General features: G+C 46.3%; 1 protein-coding gene across 1 annotated transcript in view; it reads left to right on the forward strand.

Moving 5' to 3' along the window:
- Positions 1–15,608, forward strand: part of nhsl1b (NHS-like 1b) — a 125,744-nt gene that overhangs the window by 98,407 nt on the left and 11,729 nt on the right. Inside the window, exons 2-5 of the mRNA XM_080022991.1 lie at positions 5,901–6,053; positions 9,145–9,266; positions 13,031–13,238; positions 14,473–14,604. Coding sequence (XP_079879117.1) covers positions 5,901–6,053; positions 9,145–9,266; positions 13,031–13,238; positions 14,473–14,604 — 615 coding nt within the window. The remainder of the gene's footprint in view (positions 1–5,900; positions 6,054–9,144; positions 9,267–13,030; positions 13,239–14,472; positions 14,605–15,608) is intronic.

The raw sequence follows: 15,608 nt of genomic DNA on the forward strand, positions 1-15,608 counted from the left end.
GGCACAAGAACCGGAGCCAAGATCTGAGCTGCCTCATTCCCTTTAGATTCGAGACATAATCTGGAGAGCGCGGAAGAAAAACAGAATGAGGGGAAATGTACACTGGATAGAGAGGAAGAGAGAGGGGGAAAGAGCGATTGATGATGAGAAATAAAGGGGAGAGGCAGACAGAGCTCCTGGGTAACCAAAGTGCGGGGGAACAGAGGGGGCGATCCTGTGTGTGTGTGTGTGTGTGTGTGTGTGTGTGTGTGTGTGTGTGTGTGTGTGTGTGTGTGTGTGTGTGTGTGTGTGTGTGTGTGTGTGTGTGTGTGTGTGTGTGTGTGTGTGTCAGGCTGCCGGTTGGTGGTGCAGGGGGCAGTTGACTGGTGTGTATGTGTGTGTTTAGAGAGAGGGAGCGGTAGTGGAAGAAGGAGAGACAGTCAGTGAGGCTCATTGTGAGTGTGGTGGACACGCAGCCGCACAGACCCACTCTGAGCTCAGCTGCCGTGGAGGGAGAATGTGAGTGGAGGAGTGCAGCTCTCGTTGGTCCGGTCCTCCCTGCAGTCCATTAGAAAGGACTTTTTAATTATTTTATTAGCGGACACAGACACACGAGCAGGAATTATGGTGTTTATCGGGACCTCGCTTAAATCTGTGATTAAGTACTTCAAAAGAAAAGGTAAGGGGCGGTCACTCTTTATTTTATGCTTTTCTTAGTCATGCTTAATTTAAGTAGATTAATGTGCAATTATAGTTTAATAAGTTTGCTGTCTTTTCCCTTCTCTTTGTACTTTTTTGGCACTATTCCCAACTCGCTATATCAAGAAATGGCAGGTTTTTTGATGGATTTCTTATAAATTACAGCATTATATAGTTGTCGATACAACTCAGGATTTCCTGCAGGCACACTGGGGGAATTGTTTGAAGAACACCTGTGCTGGCTCCCCCCTGGGACCCCAGACGGCGTTTCTGTTGATCCCTGTTACTAAGTAACTGCCCAGGTCCAAATAACCTCACAACCTTCTGTAAAGGAACCGTGTTTATCGTCTCCTGTTGTCCCTCTGCAGTGACCAGTGAGAAAATAGCAGATAAATGGAGATTATAAATACAGGCAAAACCCGCTGTTTATTACAACCCAGATATTTGATCTATTTTATGGCTGTAAATTGTAGTTTCACATCAAGGTTTACAGAAGATTGTCAGAAACCGAGGCAGTGTTGTCCAAGAGTTTGTCAATGACTTTGGCATGAGGTTGTATGACGAAGATGCAGAGCAAGCAGCTTGTGTTCACTCTAATCTCAGGTGTATTATTGTAGCTTAGTGTGTGTGTGTGCACACGCGTGTACGTGCATTATGCGGCCGTGGAGAATGCGGGCCTGTTAATCACTCCCCCCACATCTTGCACACGCCTGCACCTTTCTCCTTGCTCCTGCACTGCAACACTCTGGACCTTCTGCTATAGGGCCACACCTTCTACTGTTAGTTTGTTAAGCCCCTTTCCCACTTGCACTGAAAGCCGTAAATCTTCCGTAAAAGTTGTTCCGTAAATTTCCCACTCTCAACCTAGTATAATTTACGGGAAAATGCTGGTACAGGTGGAGAAAGTTCCTTCTCCTGAGGCAGCGAGTGTAGGATAGGTTGAGAATGATCCCACTGATTTAATAACTTTGGGTTTAGGGTTATGGCGTCCGGGGACCAAGGCTCTGTCAGTGGATGGAACTGAGACCATCCAAGCGGGGAGATGGTGAGCGAAGCGCTAGTTTAAAAACCAAACTGTTTCTGTTGCCTAGTCTCGCGTGATATTAGACACCTCTTTTACGAGCATTACGTAATGTGTCAGTAATGTATCTGCTGTTGAATGGGCTTTAGTAGCAGGGGACTTTATCTGACCAGTAGCACACCCCACCTGAAAACCAAGGATGGTCCCCGAAAAAGAAACATTCATTTGTGAATGTTTTGGAGGGATTTGGGTAACCCGTGTTAAATTTACAGATGGTGTCGTCAATTCGTTGGTGGTTAATCAGGTGTCCAGCTCAGGATTAATGCACACATTGCCAATACCTCCATCAATCAGTTAAATTGATCGGGAGGAGCGCCTTCCCTGGAAGCATGGGTGTGTCGGTACATGGGCAACAGTGTGCGTTGTGTGATTTATTCCACGCTCTATGTTTCAGTATGAGCAGGAGTGTGTTTGTCCTGTGCAGCTGTAAAGCCTGTGTCTTTCAAAGTTTTCATTGATCTGTTTGCTTTCCCTCTCTGTGTGCGTTTGGCGATTGCGAGTCCCGGAATATGCGCTGGCCGTGGGGATTAGGAGGTTTATGAGAGACTTTCGCGCCATAGTCCACGTGTGTGTGTGTGTGTGTGTGTGTGTGTGTGTGTGTGTGTGTGTGTGTGTGTGTGTGTGTGTGTGTGTGTGTGTGTGTGTGTGTGTGTGTGTGTGTGTGTGTGTGTGTGTGTGTGTGTGTGTGTGTGTGTCTTGAAGGGCTAGTGGATTATTGTGCCAGTGAAAGGCCTGATGCAGGCAGGAGACAATACAGGTTTTGTGTCTCTAGTCCTGGCGTCCTTGGCCTGCCTATCGTCCTTTGACTGAGGCCTATTGAATACCATGGGGTGTAGGAGGGGCTACCTATGCAGTTTTGTCAGTATGCTTTTTTGTGGATGGGTGGGTATAAGAAAGAGGAAAATAGCAGAAGTGTAGCTCCAGGAGCAGAATGGTGTGTTTTTTATTTATTTCCCATACTACTCAACAGCTGGAATAGGCAGCTTCATAGATAAGGGTGCTAATTCATATTTATATACCTGGGCGTTGCCCTCATATTTGAATGGCCTCCGAGTCGCTCCACCAGAGCACTTAGCATTGAGTGACCATCTGAATGTCTGGGTTTTCTTTTATGCTCTTCTCCAGCCCATACTTGTGGTGCCTTGTGCTTTTCCCCTGATCGATCATTGCAATCTGTATGGCACTGAGATGGTTCCACAATCACGGACACTCTGCCACACACGCACACACACAAACTCTCCATCTAACACTCTGTAGCCAGCAGACTGCTCCCGTGGTGTGGACATGTGGGCACACACACATGTCCTTCACTGTCCAGTGGCTCTAGCCCTGTCCTGCCATGTGGCCTGATTCTCCCCCTGGCTCCAAAAAGCTCTTGTAGATCATTTAGACTTGACTTAGACTTGATTTAGACTTAGACTTGTTGACTTTAACCTGCCGGTTGCCAAATGGGTGGTGGTAATATTATCAGTCCATTTTTTTAGGGTGCAACAAAGTTTACTTAATTGATCAAATGTGTGGTAGTTTTCGTGAACTGTAGGAGAGAGACGGAGAGAGAAGGCTTATAAATAAACACAAAGGTTTCTTTTGGAGAGGCTGTTAACGGCTACCCATTCCACAAGTAGACTTCACAGTCACTACTGGGGGCCGGAGACGGAACTTCTTGGGCCATGCTCATACCTGGCATTTAAATGTCTTGGTTGGTACAAATAGAAGTGGACAGCTCTGAATTCAAGTGTGAATGCATCCAAGATGTGATGAGGATGAATTAGGTGTTTTTGGACCGAATAGTTCTGGGGACTACCTGAGGGGAACTAGGAACTGGGGAGGTCAACTGATAACTAAATACCTACAAGGGCTTTTTTTCTGGTTATATTCGCACTGCAGTGGAACTGTGGAGTGACGTAAGCCAGTGGGGCCAGTGGGGTGGGGCACGCCAGTGGGGCACGAGTTCCATGTTCTGTATTGTATTTAGTCTTTCACTAAACTTGATTTCATTTTATCAGTGCACATAAAATCTGTTTCTGAACAAATTTGAGGCGAGAAATAAGCAATCCAGTTGCTGAACCTTCACTCATATTAGATCTTAATTTTAAAGTTTGCTCCAACTTTCTTAAGGCAAGCGCACACACACAAGGATTTTTTTGTTTCATTCAATTAACTTCAGAAAATGAAATAAATATATCTACAATAAAAAATACAATTTTCATTGGTTATTTTTTTATTTCCAGCAAGAGTAGATGGGCTGGTCCCCGCACCGGAGCGATGCGACTCGACCGGGCACACTGAGGACAGTCCGCCGGACGGGCATCAAGCCAGGGGTGAGGGAGGTGGACTTACGTCTGGACCAATCACAGAGCACTTGGGTCACTGAAGGTTCCTCTTGTGACAGTTAGTCCCTGCCCTGAAGTGGAAGCTAAAAAGTCCCTCAACACAGCATTTTTAGAACTGTGATCATTCCTAGTTCCTGCGGTGCGGACACAAAAAAAGGGAGGGTTCCTCCAAAAGTTCTAAGAAAAGCTCCTGCGGTGCAAAGACACCCATCAAGATCCGATCACTTAGGCCACATTTCGAGTTGGTCAGGGGTTCATGGACCAAATTGGCATGATATTCTCTTTATATCGATATTTGCATATTGAGCAGAGAAGCGAAATCTGATCTCAAGAGATCGGCGAAGACGCATGTTGAGATGCATTCTGAAGCTAGATGTGAATTGGATCTAGACACAATCTGGATCTGCTGTATCTGGATACAAGTTACCAGGTCTGAAGGTCTAGAAGTACACGCTCTTCCAATGTTTTAGACAGATGCAGCTAGTAGTGGTCGTTGCTCCTGGCTGTTCGCACACACTAAGCACAACTCGGGGCACATAAACACACAGGCATCAACAAACAGACATGCAAAACTATCCAAGGGTAGTTAAAAACTATGTACTTCCATTAGAAAGGAGTCGTACACTCTTTCTGTGATGGCCCATTTGCCCCCCCCTCCCCCAGAGCACTCTATTCTCTCCTTACAGACACACCCACACATCCTGCTATTGCCTATTTGCACCTGTGACACCCCTTACCCCGTCACCCTCCCCCCGCACACACAAAAGCCCACTCCCACACACACACATCCGGCCCCTTCCTTGACCCACCCACTTCCTCCCCTGGTTCCTGCAGACCTGTCCTCCTGTACTTTACGGGTCAAATGGAGAACAGGGAGGACAGGGACACACTCGCACAGGGCTGGATGAGCCCCTCTAGCAGTTTCAATGGAGGTTGCCCTTCATCCACGCTCTCCTACCCTGGCTTGGATACGCTCTCTGGGTAAGCCTCTTACACCATCGTATTCACGTTGGCTTATTGGGTGGACCCATGGGGTGAATTTTATTGTCTTCACACATCACAGACATGACAATAATGGTTGACAGAGTGGTAGCAATGCTGGAAAAAGTGAGTGAGTGAGTGAGAGAGAGGCTCCAAGGGGTTTTCTAATTTTCCCACTCAGGATTTGGGAGTTGTTTTTGTCATTTATGCTGATATGTAGCTGATATGCTACCTTATTACTGGGAAGCTGAAGTGACATGGTAAGAATTAAGATGCAAAGGATGGCAAAAAGTTGTGATGTTTAAGCACGGTTTCGTAGGTAACGAATGGAAGCCATGATGTCCCTCTAAGTCATTGTTGTCACATTGTCTTGTTCTAGTTGGATCTTGCCAATGTTGCCTATGCATCAGTGTGTTTCTGCAAAGACACATGAGCTTGTTTGTTTTTTTTTTTTTTTGTTTTTTTCATGAGTTTGTCTTTCCCTCCATTTGTAACCCCTACTCGCCCCCCCCCCCCCGAGTGTGGCCACGTTGTGATGTGACGGGGGGGGGGGGGGGGGGGGGTGTCGGCCAGTTTAGCGTCAATACTCGCACCGTGGTACAAACTACCCCCTGTCTACACACCTTCCCACGCATCCTCCTGAAGTGCAAACAAACCCTTTCCGCTGAGAAAATACTTCCGGAGGCGATGGAAAAGTTCAGAAATATGGAGGTTGTTCATCTCCAGCGTGATGTTCCTCTCCACCTTCGGCAATGTTGTACTCTTTAAAACGGGACGGCTCTCAGCCTAATCTCTCTCTCACTCTCTTTCTCTCTCTCTTTCTCCAGCGGTGTCTAACCTGGACGAGGAGAGCAAATGGACAGTGCACTACACAGCCCCCTGGCACCAGCAGGAGAACGTCTTCCTCCCCGGCAGCCGGCCGCCCTGCGTAGAGGACCTCCACCGCCAGGCCAAGGTCAACCTCAAGACCGCCCTGCGAGGTAAAAAGTGCACAGAGTGTCATTCACTTTAGATTCTTAAGAAATGTAAAAAAAAAAAAAACATGACTTCTTCCTACCAACAATGGATGAGAGGTATGACAAATAACATTGTGTCAAATTACTGAAATCTATAAAAAAAAAAATAATCCACATTTCCAGAGTGTTGGGCTGCTTTAAAAACCTCCCGTCCAGCGTGTGTGTGTGTTTAGGTGCATAACACACCCCTGTGAACCCCACCCCAAACCACCGGCCCACTCTTGTGTTCGTCCAGCACGTTTATGGACGGCAGAGTCCTCCAAGTGTTGTTGCGCAAACACAGCGAGTCGGGTCACAACATTACGCCAGCAACGTCATTATGACCCTTTGTAAAATGTAGGTAGATGTACCAGAGGAAATAGGAGAGAAAGCAACCATGGGAGAGAGGAACAATAGAGGATGTAACCTGACACTTACAGTGTGTGTCTCGAGGCACAACACGTCCACTCTCTCTCACACACACACACACACACACACACACACACACACACACACACACACACACACACACACACACACACACACACACACACACACACACACCTTTTTGACTTGTTGGTTTGACACAGCTCCTGTCTGGCTACTTCAACTGTCAGTGGAATACGAGCCACACACACCTAGTGTTACCTCCTTTTGTTTGGCGAGACATACACACACACACACACACAAACACACCACCTGGGGGGTGAGCGGTGAGTGCATTCAAGCCTTCGTCATCACAGCTTTGTCCCAGTGTTCCTGCTGAGGGCCTGATGCCACAGGTGTCCAGCGAGAACGCCTGTACCTATTGATTTATATTTCATTTCATGTTTTTTTTTTCTTTTCTAGAACAAAGGTTGCGAGAATATTTAGAACATTTTTGTGATTGTGGCCCAGAGTCCTGTGGTGGAGGCACAAATTCAGGCATGTACATAACTTCAAACGAGTTTCCCATGGGCCCTGCATCCCACACCAATCAATCACCAATCAGAGTCAGACACACACACTCACTAATTTGTTGATGAACCGCCCTTGGCTGACACCAACTGGTTGTTGTGGCTTCATGGCAGGCGGTGTGTTGTTCTGGAAAAACGTGCGTAGAGGTCAAACCCAGAGCCAAGTTACATAACCGTGTGGATGTCAGGGTCAATAACACGGTTCTGATCAATACGACCCACATCACCCGCTGGTCACTGTGGACCTCTGCATGGCAATGAACACACAATGAAACCCAAAGACAATTGAGATGCAAATGAGAACAATTATATTGCGTTAAGGCCACCAGAAAAATTGAAAAGTCAGAAAGTACTTGGAAGCTAATAAAGCTGTATTTAATATGTCCTCCATGTATTAAAGCTCACGTAACGCCACCCAAGAGCAAACTAGAATTATATGCAAATAACATTGGACCTGGCTTTATCCATGCTCCATGCATTATGTACATGGCATATTGCATAAGCAGGTCCCCTGCTATTACCCATTTAAAGATTCAGTCCAGAACTTCTTTCCTGTCCTCTACCCCTTCCCCTCTCCTCCTCCCTCGCTCCTTTCCTCCTTCACATTCTGCCTGGCAACGGGCAGCCCTCCGCTCATAACAGCTAATCTATTCCATCATCAAATGCCCAATCAGGCCAGCGCCAATGATCATCACAGCCCGGCTCCCTGTCACCATCCCCGCATCGTAATCACCCCGAGTGCCTCCCTAAATTCCCTTTTCTTCCACGCCGCTGGCACCACGACGTGTTCTTACAGCAATTACCTGTTCCAACCCAATTAGGCCCCATTAGCCAACAGCATTATACATGCACCAGCGCTTGTCTCCAGGGAGAAACAGCCTCGTATTTAGAAACATGAAAAGGGAGTCCTTCATAATCCACACCACGTCAACTACCGTTCTGCATAAGTGGCACATCCACACTCAGTTGAGTTGAGGAGGAGACAAGACAAACAAAGCGCAAAGAGGATTTTTTATTTTTTATTTAGACAACATAAAAAGACACAAGAAAAGCCTCACAAACATGCCTCCAAGTTTATTATCTAAGAATTAGAGATAAAAAATTGTTTGTTTGAATAGAAAAGCAAAATTTATTTAGGTAAACTTCATATAAATGGATGGATGGATAGATAGGTAGATAATGTAAAAAATGTGGAAATATAATGATAAAGAACAAAATATAACCTAAAAAATAACGGAAACGAAAAAACAACCAAATAAAAAATAAGAATAGAAGTGACCCCCCCCAAACAAAATAAAATAAAAACCTAAAAATGTAGTCATGTACAATAACTAATGAAATTAAGTGAGCGGTGAACCAGAAAGCCGAAACTAAGAGGAGAGAGAAATATTGATAATGTACAATAAACCTAATGGCAATATAATATATAATACAAATGTAATCAAAAAAAATGAATGCGTTAAAACTGTAAAATTGCTGTGCTCCTGTATATCTCAGATAAAATGGTCTCAGCACACGTTGAGCTAATTCAGTCTGAGCATCACATAGTTGTCGTGGCAGTGGAGGAGCAGTTGTAGTGGTGGTGAATTCCATGCAATTAGCCATTAGGAGACAAAAGAGTCGGTGGCAGATCTTGGCACACTCGCCAAGAGGACGAGACGGACAGAGCGATGCAGCGAGAGAAGGATGCGGTGGAGGGGCGGAGGGTGGGGAGGCGCGGTTCCGCCATCTGTGTGTGACAGACTGGACCCCCCCCCCCTGTCATGATACGCACACGCACACAATTATCTGCGACGGGGTTTTTTTGTATTTTTTTCCTGCAACACGCTGACACGCATCACAGCGGGGGTGGACGAGAAGAAGTGTGAAACTTGAAACACTGACATACGCAGCGGAGCAGTATTGCACATACAGCTTCTCTGGTTAATATGGTCCCAGCGCTCCAGTACAGGGATAATAGTTTAACCCATTGCTTTCTCCTGTGTAATATATACGTACATACAGCAGTTAAAAAATGATAAAATGACTTAAATCCGTAATCAATACATTTTTCAATCAATTTTATTCCAATTCAATCTCATTTGAACTTCCTCCCATCTGTCTTCCCCTCTGTCGTCCAGAGTGTGACAAGCTGAGGAAAGATGGCTTCCGCAGCTCCCAGTACTATTCCCAGGGCCCCACCTTCTCCGACCCGGCACAGTGCACCAGCGGACTGCCGGACGAGGACGACAATGACCGGAAGGTACTGCGGACTTGCGCACACGCACGCATACTACGTTATACATGTACCTATAGATGCATAACCACTATACTGTCCAGGTATGACATAAAGTAGCGCATGTGTCCTACAGACCTTTATCTGACCTACAGTGCTGGTGATGATTCAGCACCATGTTAACTCAAGCCTGCCCCATCCAGGTGGTTTCAGTCTTCCCTCTAGTGGTAGAATGTGGAAATACATATTTTCCACACATTAGATCTTGCATTTCAACTCTTTTCTGTCTCAATTTCTCCCTGCCTTAATCAGTCATGTCATAGGAAAATGTGGAAAATAAATAAGAGTGGTTTTATATACGCATATTTGATTTATATTGACTGAAATCATAACGTTGCCATAACCAAGCACTACAGGAGCATGCAAGCAGAGTTGTGTTGTCTTTCCTCAACACTTGGTGGGGCTGTTGTTTATTAAATATCACCCCGATGTCGGTGAAGAGAGGGATGGAGAGAGCAAAAGCAGGAGAGGAAAAAGACAAAGTGACAAGATACAGATCTAAGAATTAGTGGTCGACCGATATGGGTTTTCCAATTGCCGGTGCCGATATTTAGAGAGCGGGGTGGCTGATGGCCAATATGTAATGCCAATATCATGTTGTTGTTTTTTGCATCTGATAAAATACAACAATTAAATATTAATAACAAATGAGACACAAAATTGCTTAGCTTTAATGAAAATGTACTTAACAATGAATTGTCTGCATTGTCTCTGCAGTGCACTCATTTTAAATAAAAAAAAAAGTATCAACTTAATAAATGTCCACAGGTTATCAAAAAACGAAACTTCATAAAAAAAAAAAAAATTATGGATGAAAAATAAATAATTCTAAACGATAAAGAATTTTATAATATATGGCCTCATATGAAAGTCTCATCAGGAAAGAGTCTCTACGTTACAGAAGTGCAGAATTTATTATTTAACAGTGAAGTATTTACACAAAAACATCCACTTCTTACTAAATTAAGTCCCATAGCAACTGAAAGCAACAGGGAGAGGGTATCACGTGCCACAGGACAGTGGGAACACACAGGGTTTTCGTTTGTAACGGGACGGAACGGGATGGCCCGTTAACTCAGTTGTGTTTGAAAAATTTGTCTCATACAAGTTAGGAAACACACAAAAATAAATAGATCTAAAATAAAAACACAAGAAATCCAGAATAAACGCAAGGGTGCAGCGCTGTCTGGAGGAGAAAAAAAACTCCACTCCAATTCTCTGAGTTAGGTTTATGTTTTGCCTCAAATGCGAAGTATTTCCACACAGTACTCCTGCTGTTTTGTTCCGCGGAGGCTCTGCACTTGCCATTTTTATTGAGCTGACATCCTAACAAATAAATGAGACCGTGAAGACAGCGAGTGAGTGAGAGGAGGAAGCAGCTGCTACCAGTATATTCATAGTGCAGAAATTGAAACCGTTTCAAATATTCAGAATCTATACGTATGTATGTATAGAAAAATAGATCTTTTTGACAACATTAGTCTGCAGACATTTTTTGTTCATCGGCCTCGTGAGCATAGGCATCGGCCGATGCTGATTATCTCACAATGTGCATATATCAGCACAATTAATCGGCCGACCGATCAATCAGTCGACCACAACTAAGAATCCAGTTAATCCAGATCTGCAAAAGGATCGGCCCTCCCGGGTGTCCTTTCTCTCTTCGCATCCCGTCTTTCACACTCCTTTCTTCTCCTCTCCTTTCCTCTCTCCTTATCTGCACCTTACTCTTCCCCTCTCTCCTCTCAGCATGTTTCCAATTCACTCCCTCCTCTTCGGATCTCATCTTTTCAATTTTTTTTCCTCTCCTCCCTTAACTTTCTGGAGTTCTTTATGGACCTTTAGTGTATTGCTTTTCCAGGGAGCGCGCAATGGTAGACATGAAAAAATAAGTCACACTGAAAACACTCTGTGCCTCATTATGTTTCAGTTGAGAAAATCTGCACTCCATAACTTAGTTTTTTCAAAGTTAAGTCAATGTACAAATGGTCTTTCTCACAAATCATCACATCGCGCAGCAATATCAACTTCACAAAACCTCGTCCGGCCTTCAGACGGAATATACTGTAGTGAAGGACTCATTACCAGAGTGTCAATGGGAGGGGACACCGGAGGGGGTCAGCCGTTGGACTTCCTTCATGAAGGGGCTCTTTCACTCTGTGTTTGAGCGGAGTCTCCCATTGTCCTGCTGACCTCCCGCTCCCCACACACACACACACACACACACACACACACACAGACATACACACACTGGCCTCTGGACCATTCCATGCCTCGACCCTCAGAGCTATCTTTTGTCCTCCCGCTTTCTCTCGCTTGCTATCTCTCACACACTATCTCATTCTCTGAACCCTCCACTACCACCACCAGTCTCTCTCTTTCCTCTATTCCCTTCTTTGAGCATAACTACTGTTGACAGCGGCTTCAAAACAAGAAGCTGGATTCCTGTTTGAGTCCCAATGGTGGCGTGGCGAAGGCGCGTGGCCCGCCAAAGCACGCTTTATTTCCCCCGTGAGCCTCCGTTGGCATCCACCTAGATGCTGGACAGAGCTGCTTTGCTAGAACACAAAGAGGATTCTTCTCACCACGACGCTCGGGTGTCTGAAATTGGCGCAATCATCGAGCGTTCCACCTCCAGACTTGGTTTCAGCTTCAGCCGCTGTGGAACTAAAAGCAAAGAGGAAGGACTTTTAACGCCCGAATGACTCCTCGGCGAGGAAAATTTAACTTGATTATTGTTTACCGAGCTCCAGACCACCAGATAATTCGCACCCAGAGCTCAGACTGACACTTGAAGGTGACTGGAAGTTTGGTTTGGATGTTATTACATTTTGTTTGATGTGGAATAAGGAGTGTAACCTGGGTGAACCCTGCGCTGTGGCTTGTAAATTGAACCCTGGGTTTTAAACACTAAGCAGATTTTTCCTCAACTTGGATGGTGGATCACTGGAGGTTCTGGAGGTTGGTGGGAAGGCATCAGCATGCGTCCAAACAGTCAAAGTGTGTTCTTCTCAGGGAGTGTGTTTGGGCGCTGATAGCTCTATTTAAAGACCAGGTGAAGAGGTTCGGCTACCGCCCGCCTCCCCTGGGCCCGAGATAAAACATTCGCCAGGATTGAGAACTCAAAGTCCGTAAACCGTTTTAATGCATGACCGATCTTATTTGCCTCCCCCCTTGCTCACTCCTTCTCTGTTTCTCTCTCTCTCTCCTGCTCTCTCTTGCCCAGTCATCTCTCAGCCAATATCTGTTTGTGTGGATGTGTACATCTAAGTATGTGTGTCCATTCGGTTCTGATTGACCATCAGTAATGTTTACAGTGCCTCAGGCTTCTAAAGGTCAACGCAATGGAATGAACCCAGTTTGTCTGTGTGATGCAGGGTACACCTGAAAAGCTCCTAGATTGAACACAGGACTGGAGTTGTTTAGTGGATTGAAATAAATGAGGGCGCGCACACATACACACACACACACACACACACACACATGCACACGCATGCACACACACACACACATTGAAAGACTCACAGTATGGTGTATTATACAAATGACATAAAAGTTAGTAGTTTGTCTGTGCATCATCATGTGATGCTTTAAAGCCGATGCCTAAAAGTATGATCAAATTTGCATCACCCTGAGAACATTTGGGCAGAGGAAATGGGACCTGTTTTCTTTTCTGAGATGCCTGATAAACACCCTGAGCCTGACCTCTCCCTCTTGTTTATCTCCCGTAGTCCGAGGCTTCGTCGGTGGAGGACGACAAGTCCCAGCTCCCCATGAGGTCCCAGACACCCCAGGGGTGGGAGGGGCTGGGGGAGGAGTCGGATGCCGACACCGGGCGAGTGGTGTGGACCAAGGCCGTGCCGCTGCCCACCCCAGAGGAGAAGATGCGGCAGACGGCCCAGGCCGTCCCCATGGACATCGTCCCCATCAACGTCACAGGTAGGACCGGGTCCTCGCTCGTATGTCCAGTAGTGGCAGCCGCTGCAGCCAATCACCATCCACGGTCAATATTGGTGAAGAGCCAATAGTCCATTCATCACCTTCAAGCTCGGTAGTTGAACTGTCTCTAGTGCGATGGGGAGATCGTAGGTCGCCCCGTCCTCCCTGTTGTGTCTGTCCTGCTGTTGACGTCTCCATCAATGAACCACCAATCACACCGTCCCACAGTGGATAAAACTACATATGTCTGTCCAGTGTGCCTCCACCCCCACCCTGCTTCTCAATTTCGTCCATCATTCCTCTTGGTAGACGACCTTCATTCCTCCTCCGTGCATGTGTGTGAGTGCAAGCGGGCGAGTGCACACGTGTGAAATTTGTTAGACAGTGCAGCAAAAGGTCAGGGCCTTTCAGTGACCGTACATCAAATGGCACCGCGTTTGACAGTTCCACACACACACAAACTGCTGCTGCAGTCCCGTCACTACTATGACGTGCTTTTCCCCGCTGTCTGCCACTCACACCAGCACACACAAATACTACTACTCTGACAGATGTGTCAACACACTTTGCTGGAGTCACTAACCTCCAGCCGCCATACCTTGACATTTGTAACGAGACGGAGGCAGAAAGATGTGTGAGACAATATCTACACTCATCCCAGTTTCCATTTTCCAAAGCCCCCGTGGGCTGGCTACGAGGACGAGCTGTTCCTGGAGAGAGAGAGATGGAGGCCGAGAAAGGCATCGGGTTACTGGGGACAAAAGGGCTATGGGAAGGAAGAGGGAAAAGGAAATACAGCAAGTTAGACTGTGTGCGTGTGTGCGTGTGCGTGTCTACTGGCCTGCATGCTTTGCCTGGTATCTGCCCCATGCATGTGTGGGTGATACAAACATTTCCTCTATATCTCAAACTTTTTTCCTTGTGTGTATGTGTGTGTGTGTGTGTCGCTCACATTTTTGGTAGGATACTAACTCCTGCTACTGCCCCAATGCTGACAAATTGACCGTGCGTTGTTCTATGCCATTTTGCCAAGTCACTAGCCAAAGAGGCTTGCAGGTTGCAGTGGTCAATAGAAAGTTAGTTTCCTACCTTCTCATTGCATGTTTAATAATAATAAAATATTTTTAAAAGTGCACTTTTGGCATGTTTATTTGAGTTTGTTTCCTTCCACTAACCAGCTACTGTACTGTCCGCCTGTGTCTGCCTGCCTTGCTCTCGCCCTCCCGGCCACCAGGGGCAGTGTTTGACCGCCAGGCCAGCATCCGACGCTCCCTCATTAACACTGACACCGTGTCCCGTCGGCCCAAGAAGGTCAAACGCAGAAAGACAATATCAGGGCTCCCTGACAACATCAACCAGGAGCTAGGTATGGATCACCCTGGGGCTCAGTGCTGCCCTCTACTGTCCGTGGATCTGTGCCAGCACCTTCCTCTACTCCTCCTTCTCTTCTTCTACACAGCTCTGCACTGTACCTCTTTATTCAGGGCAGGGAGGATTTTCCAGACTAGGGAGGCTGAAGGAGGAGAACAGTGGCACAGGGATCAGTGTCTGATCAGCTGGTTATTTCTTCCATTCCCTTTGACACACACATCCTCATCCCACCTGTCCTCACCGGCTCCTTTGTGTTTAGCTTCAGTCTCAGCAAGAAAGTTAGGAAAGAGTCTCCTAAGATCGTACCCCTTCAAAGTGACATAATGTAAAGGAAGCTCAAAGTGGAAGTGTTCATTCTTCTTAAGAACTTATAATTCCCAGGATACAACTTCCCGTGTGTGTGTGTGTGTGTGTGTGTGTGTGTGTGTGTGTGTGTGTGTGTGTGTGTGTGTGTGTGTGTGTGTGTGTGTGTGTGTGTGTGTGTGTGTGTGTGTGTGTGTGTGGTTGGGCCACGAAGACAGTGAGCTTTAATTCTGCATCCGACCTGGTAATGTGGGCACCACATGTGTCTCACGTCATACTTACCAAACCCCCCCCTAACTCCTTCGGGTTTTCGCACCAGACGTATTAAGACCAGTAATGTGCCGAAGTCTAATATGTGACAGAAACAAAACCCAAATCCCAATTGGCGACTCCCCTTTCCACATTTTTCACTCGTTGACACTAGTTTGGACCTCTCAGCAACTTTAACATCTCCAGTTTCCCCCTGAAGAGTCACTGCAACATGTAAAAGTTTCCCCACCGTCACACCCAGGATTGTTCTGTACAGCTGTTGTTTTGATGATTCCCGAGCCTGAGCGCACCCCTCCAACATACAAATAATTAGAAAACCTGCTGTAGGCTGTGAATCTTAACCCCCCCAGGAAGCAGATGGGGTTTAGATAACAAACAGGGGGATATTCCAGGGTCGCCTTTAACGTAACCCTAGTCTGCTGGAGC

Source organism: Zeus faber, assembly GCF_960531495.2.
Source record: "Zeus faber genome assembly, chromosome: 2".
Lineage (NCBI taxonomy): Eukaryota > Metazoa > Chordata > Actinopteri > Zeiformes > Zeidae > Zeus > Zeus faber.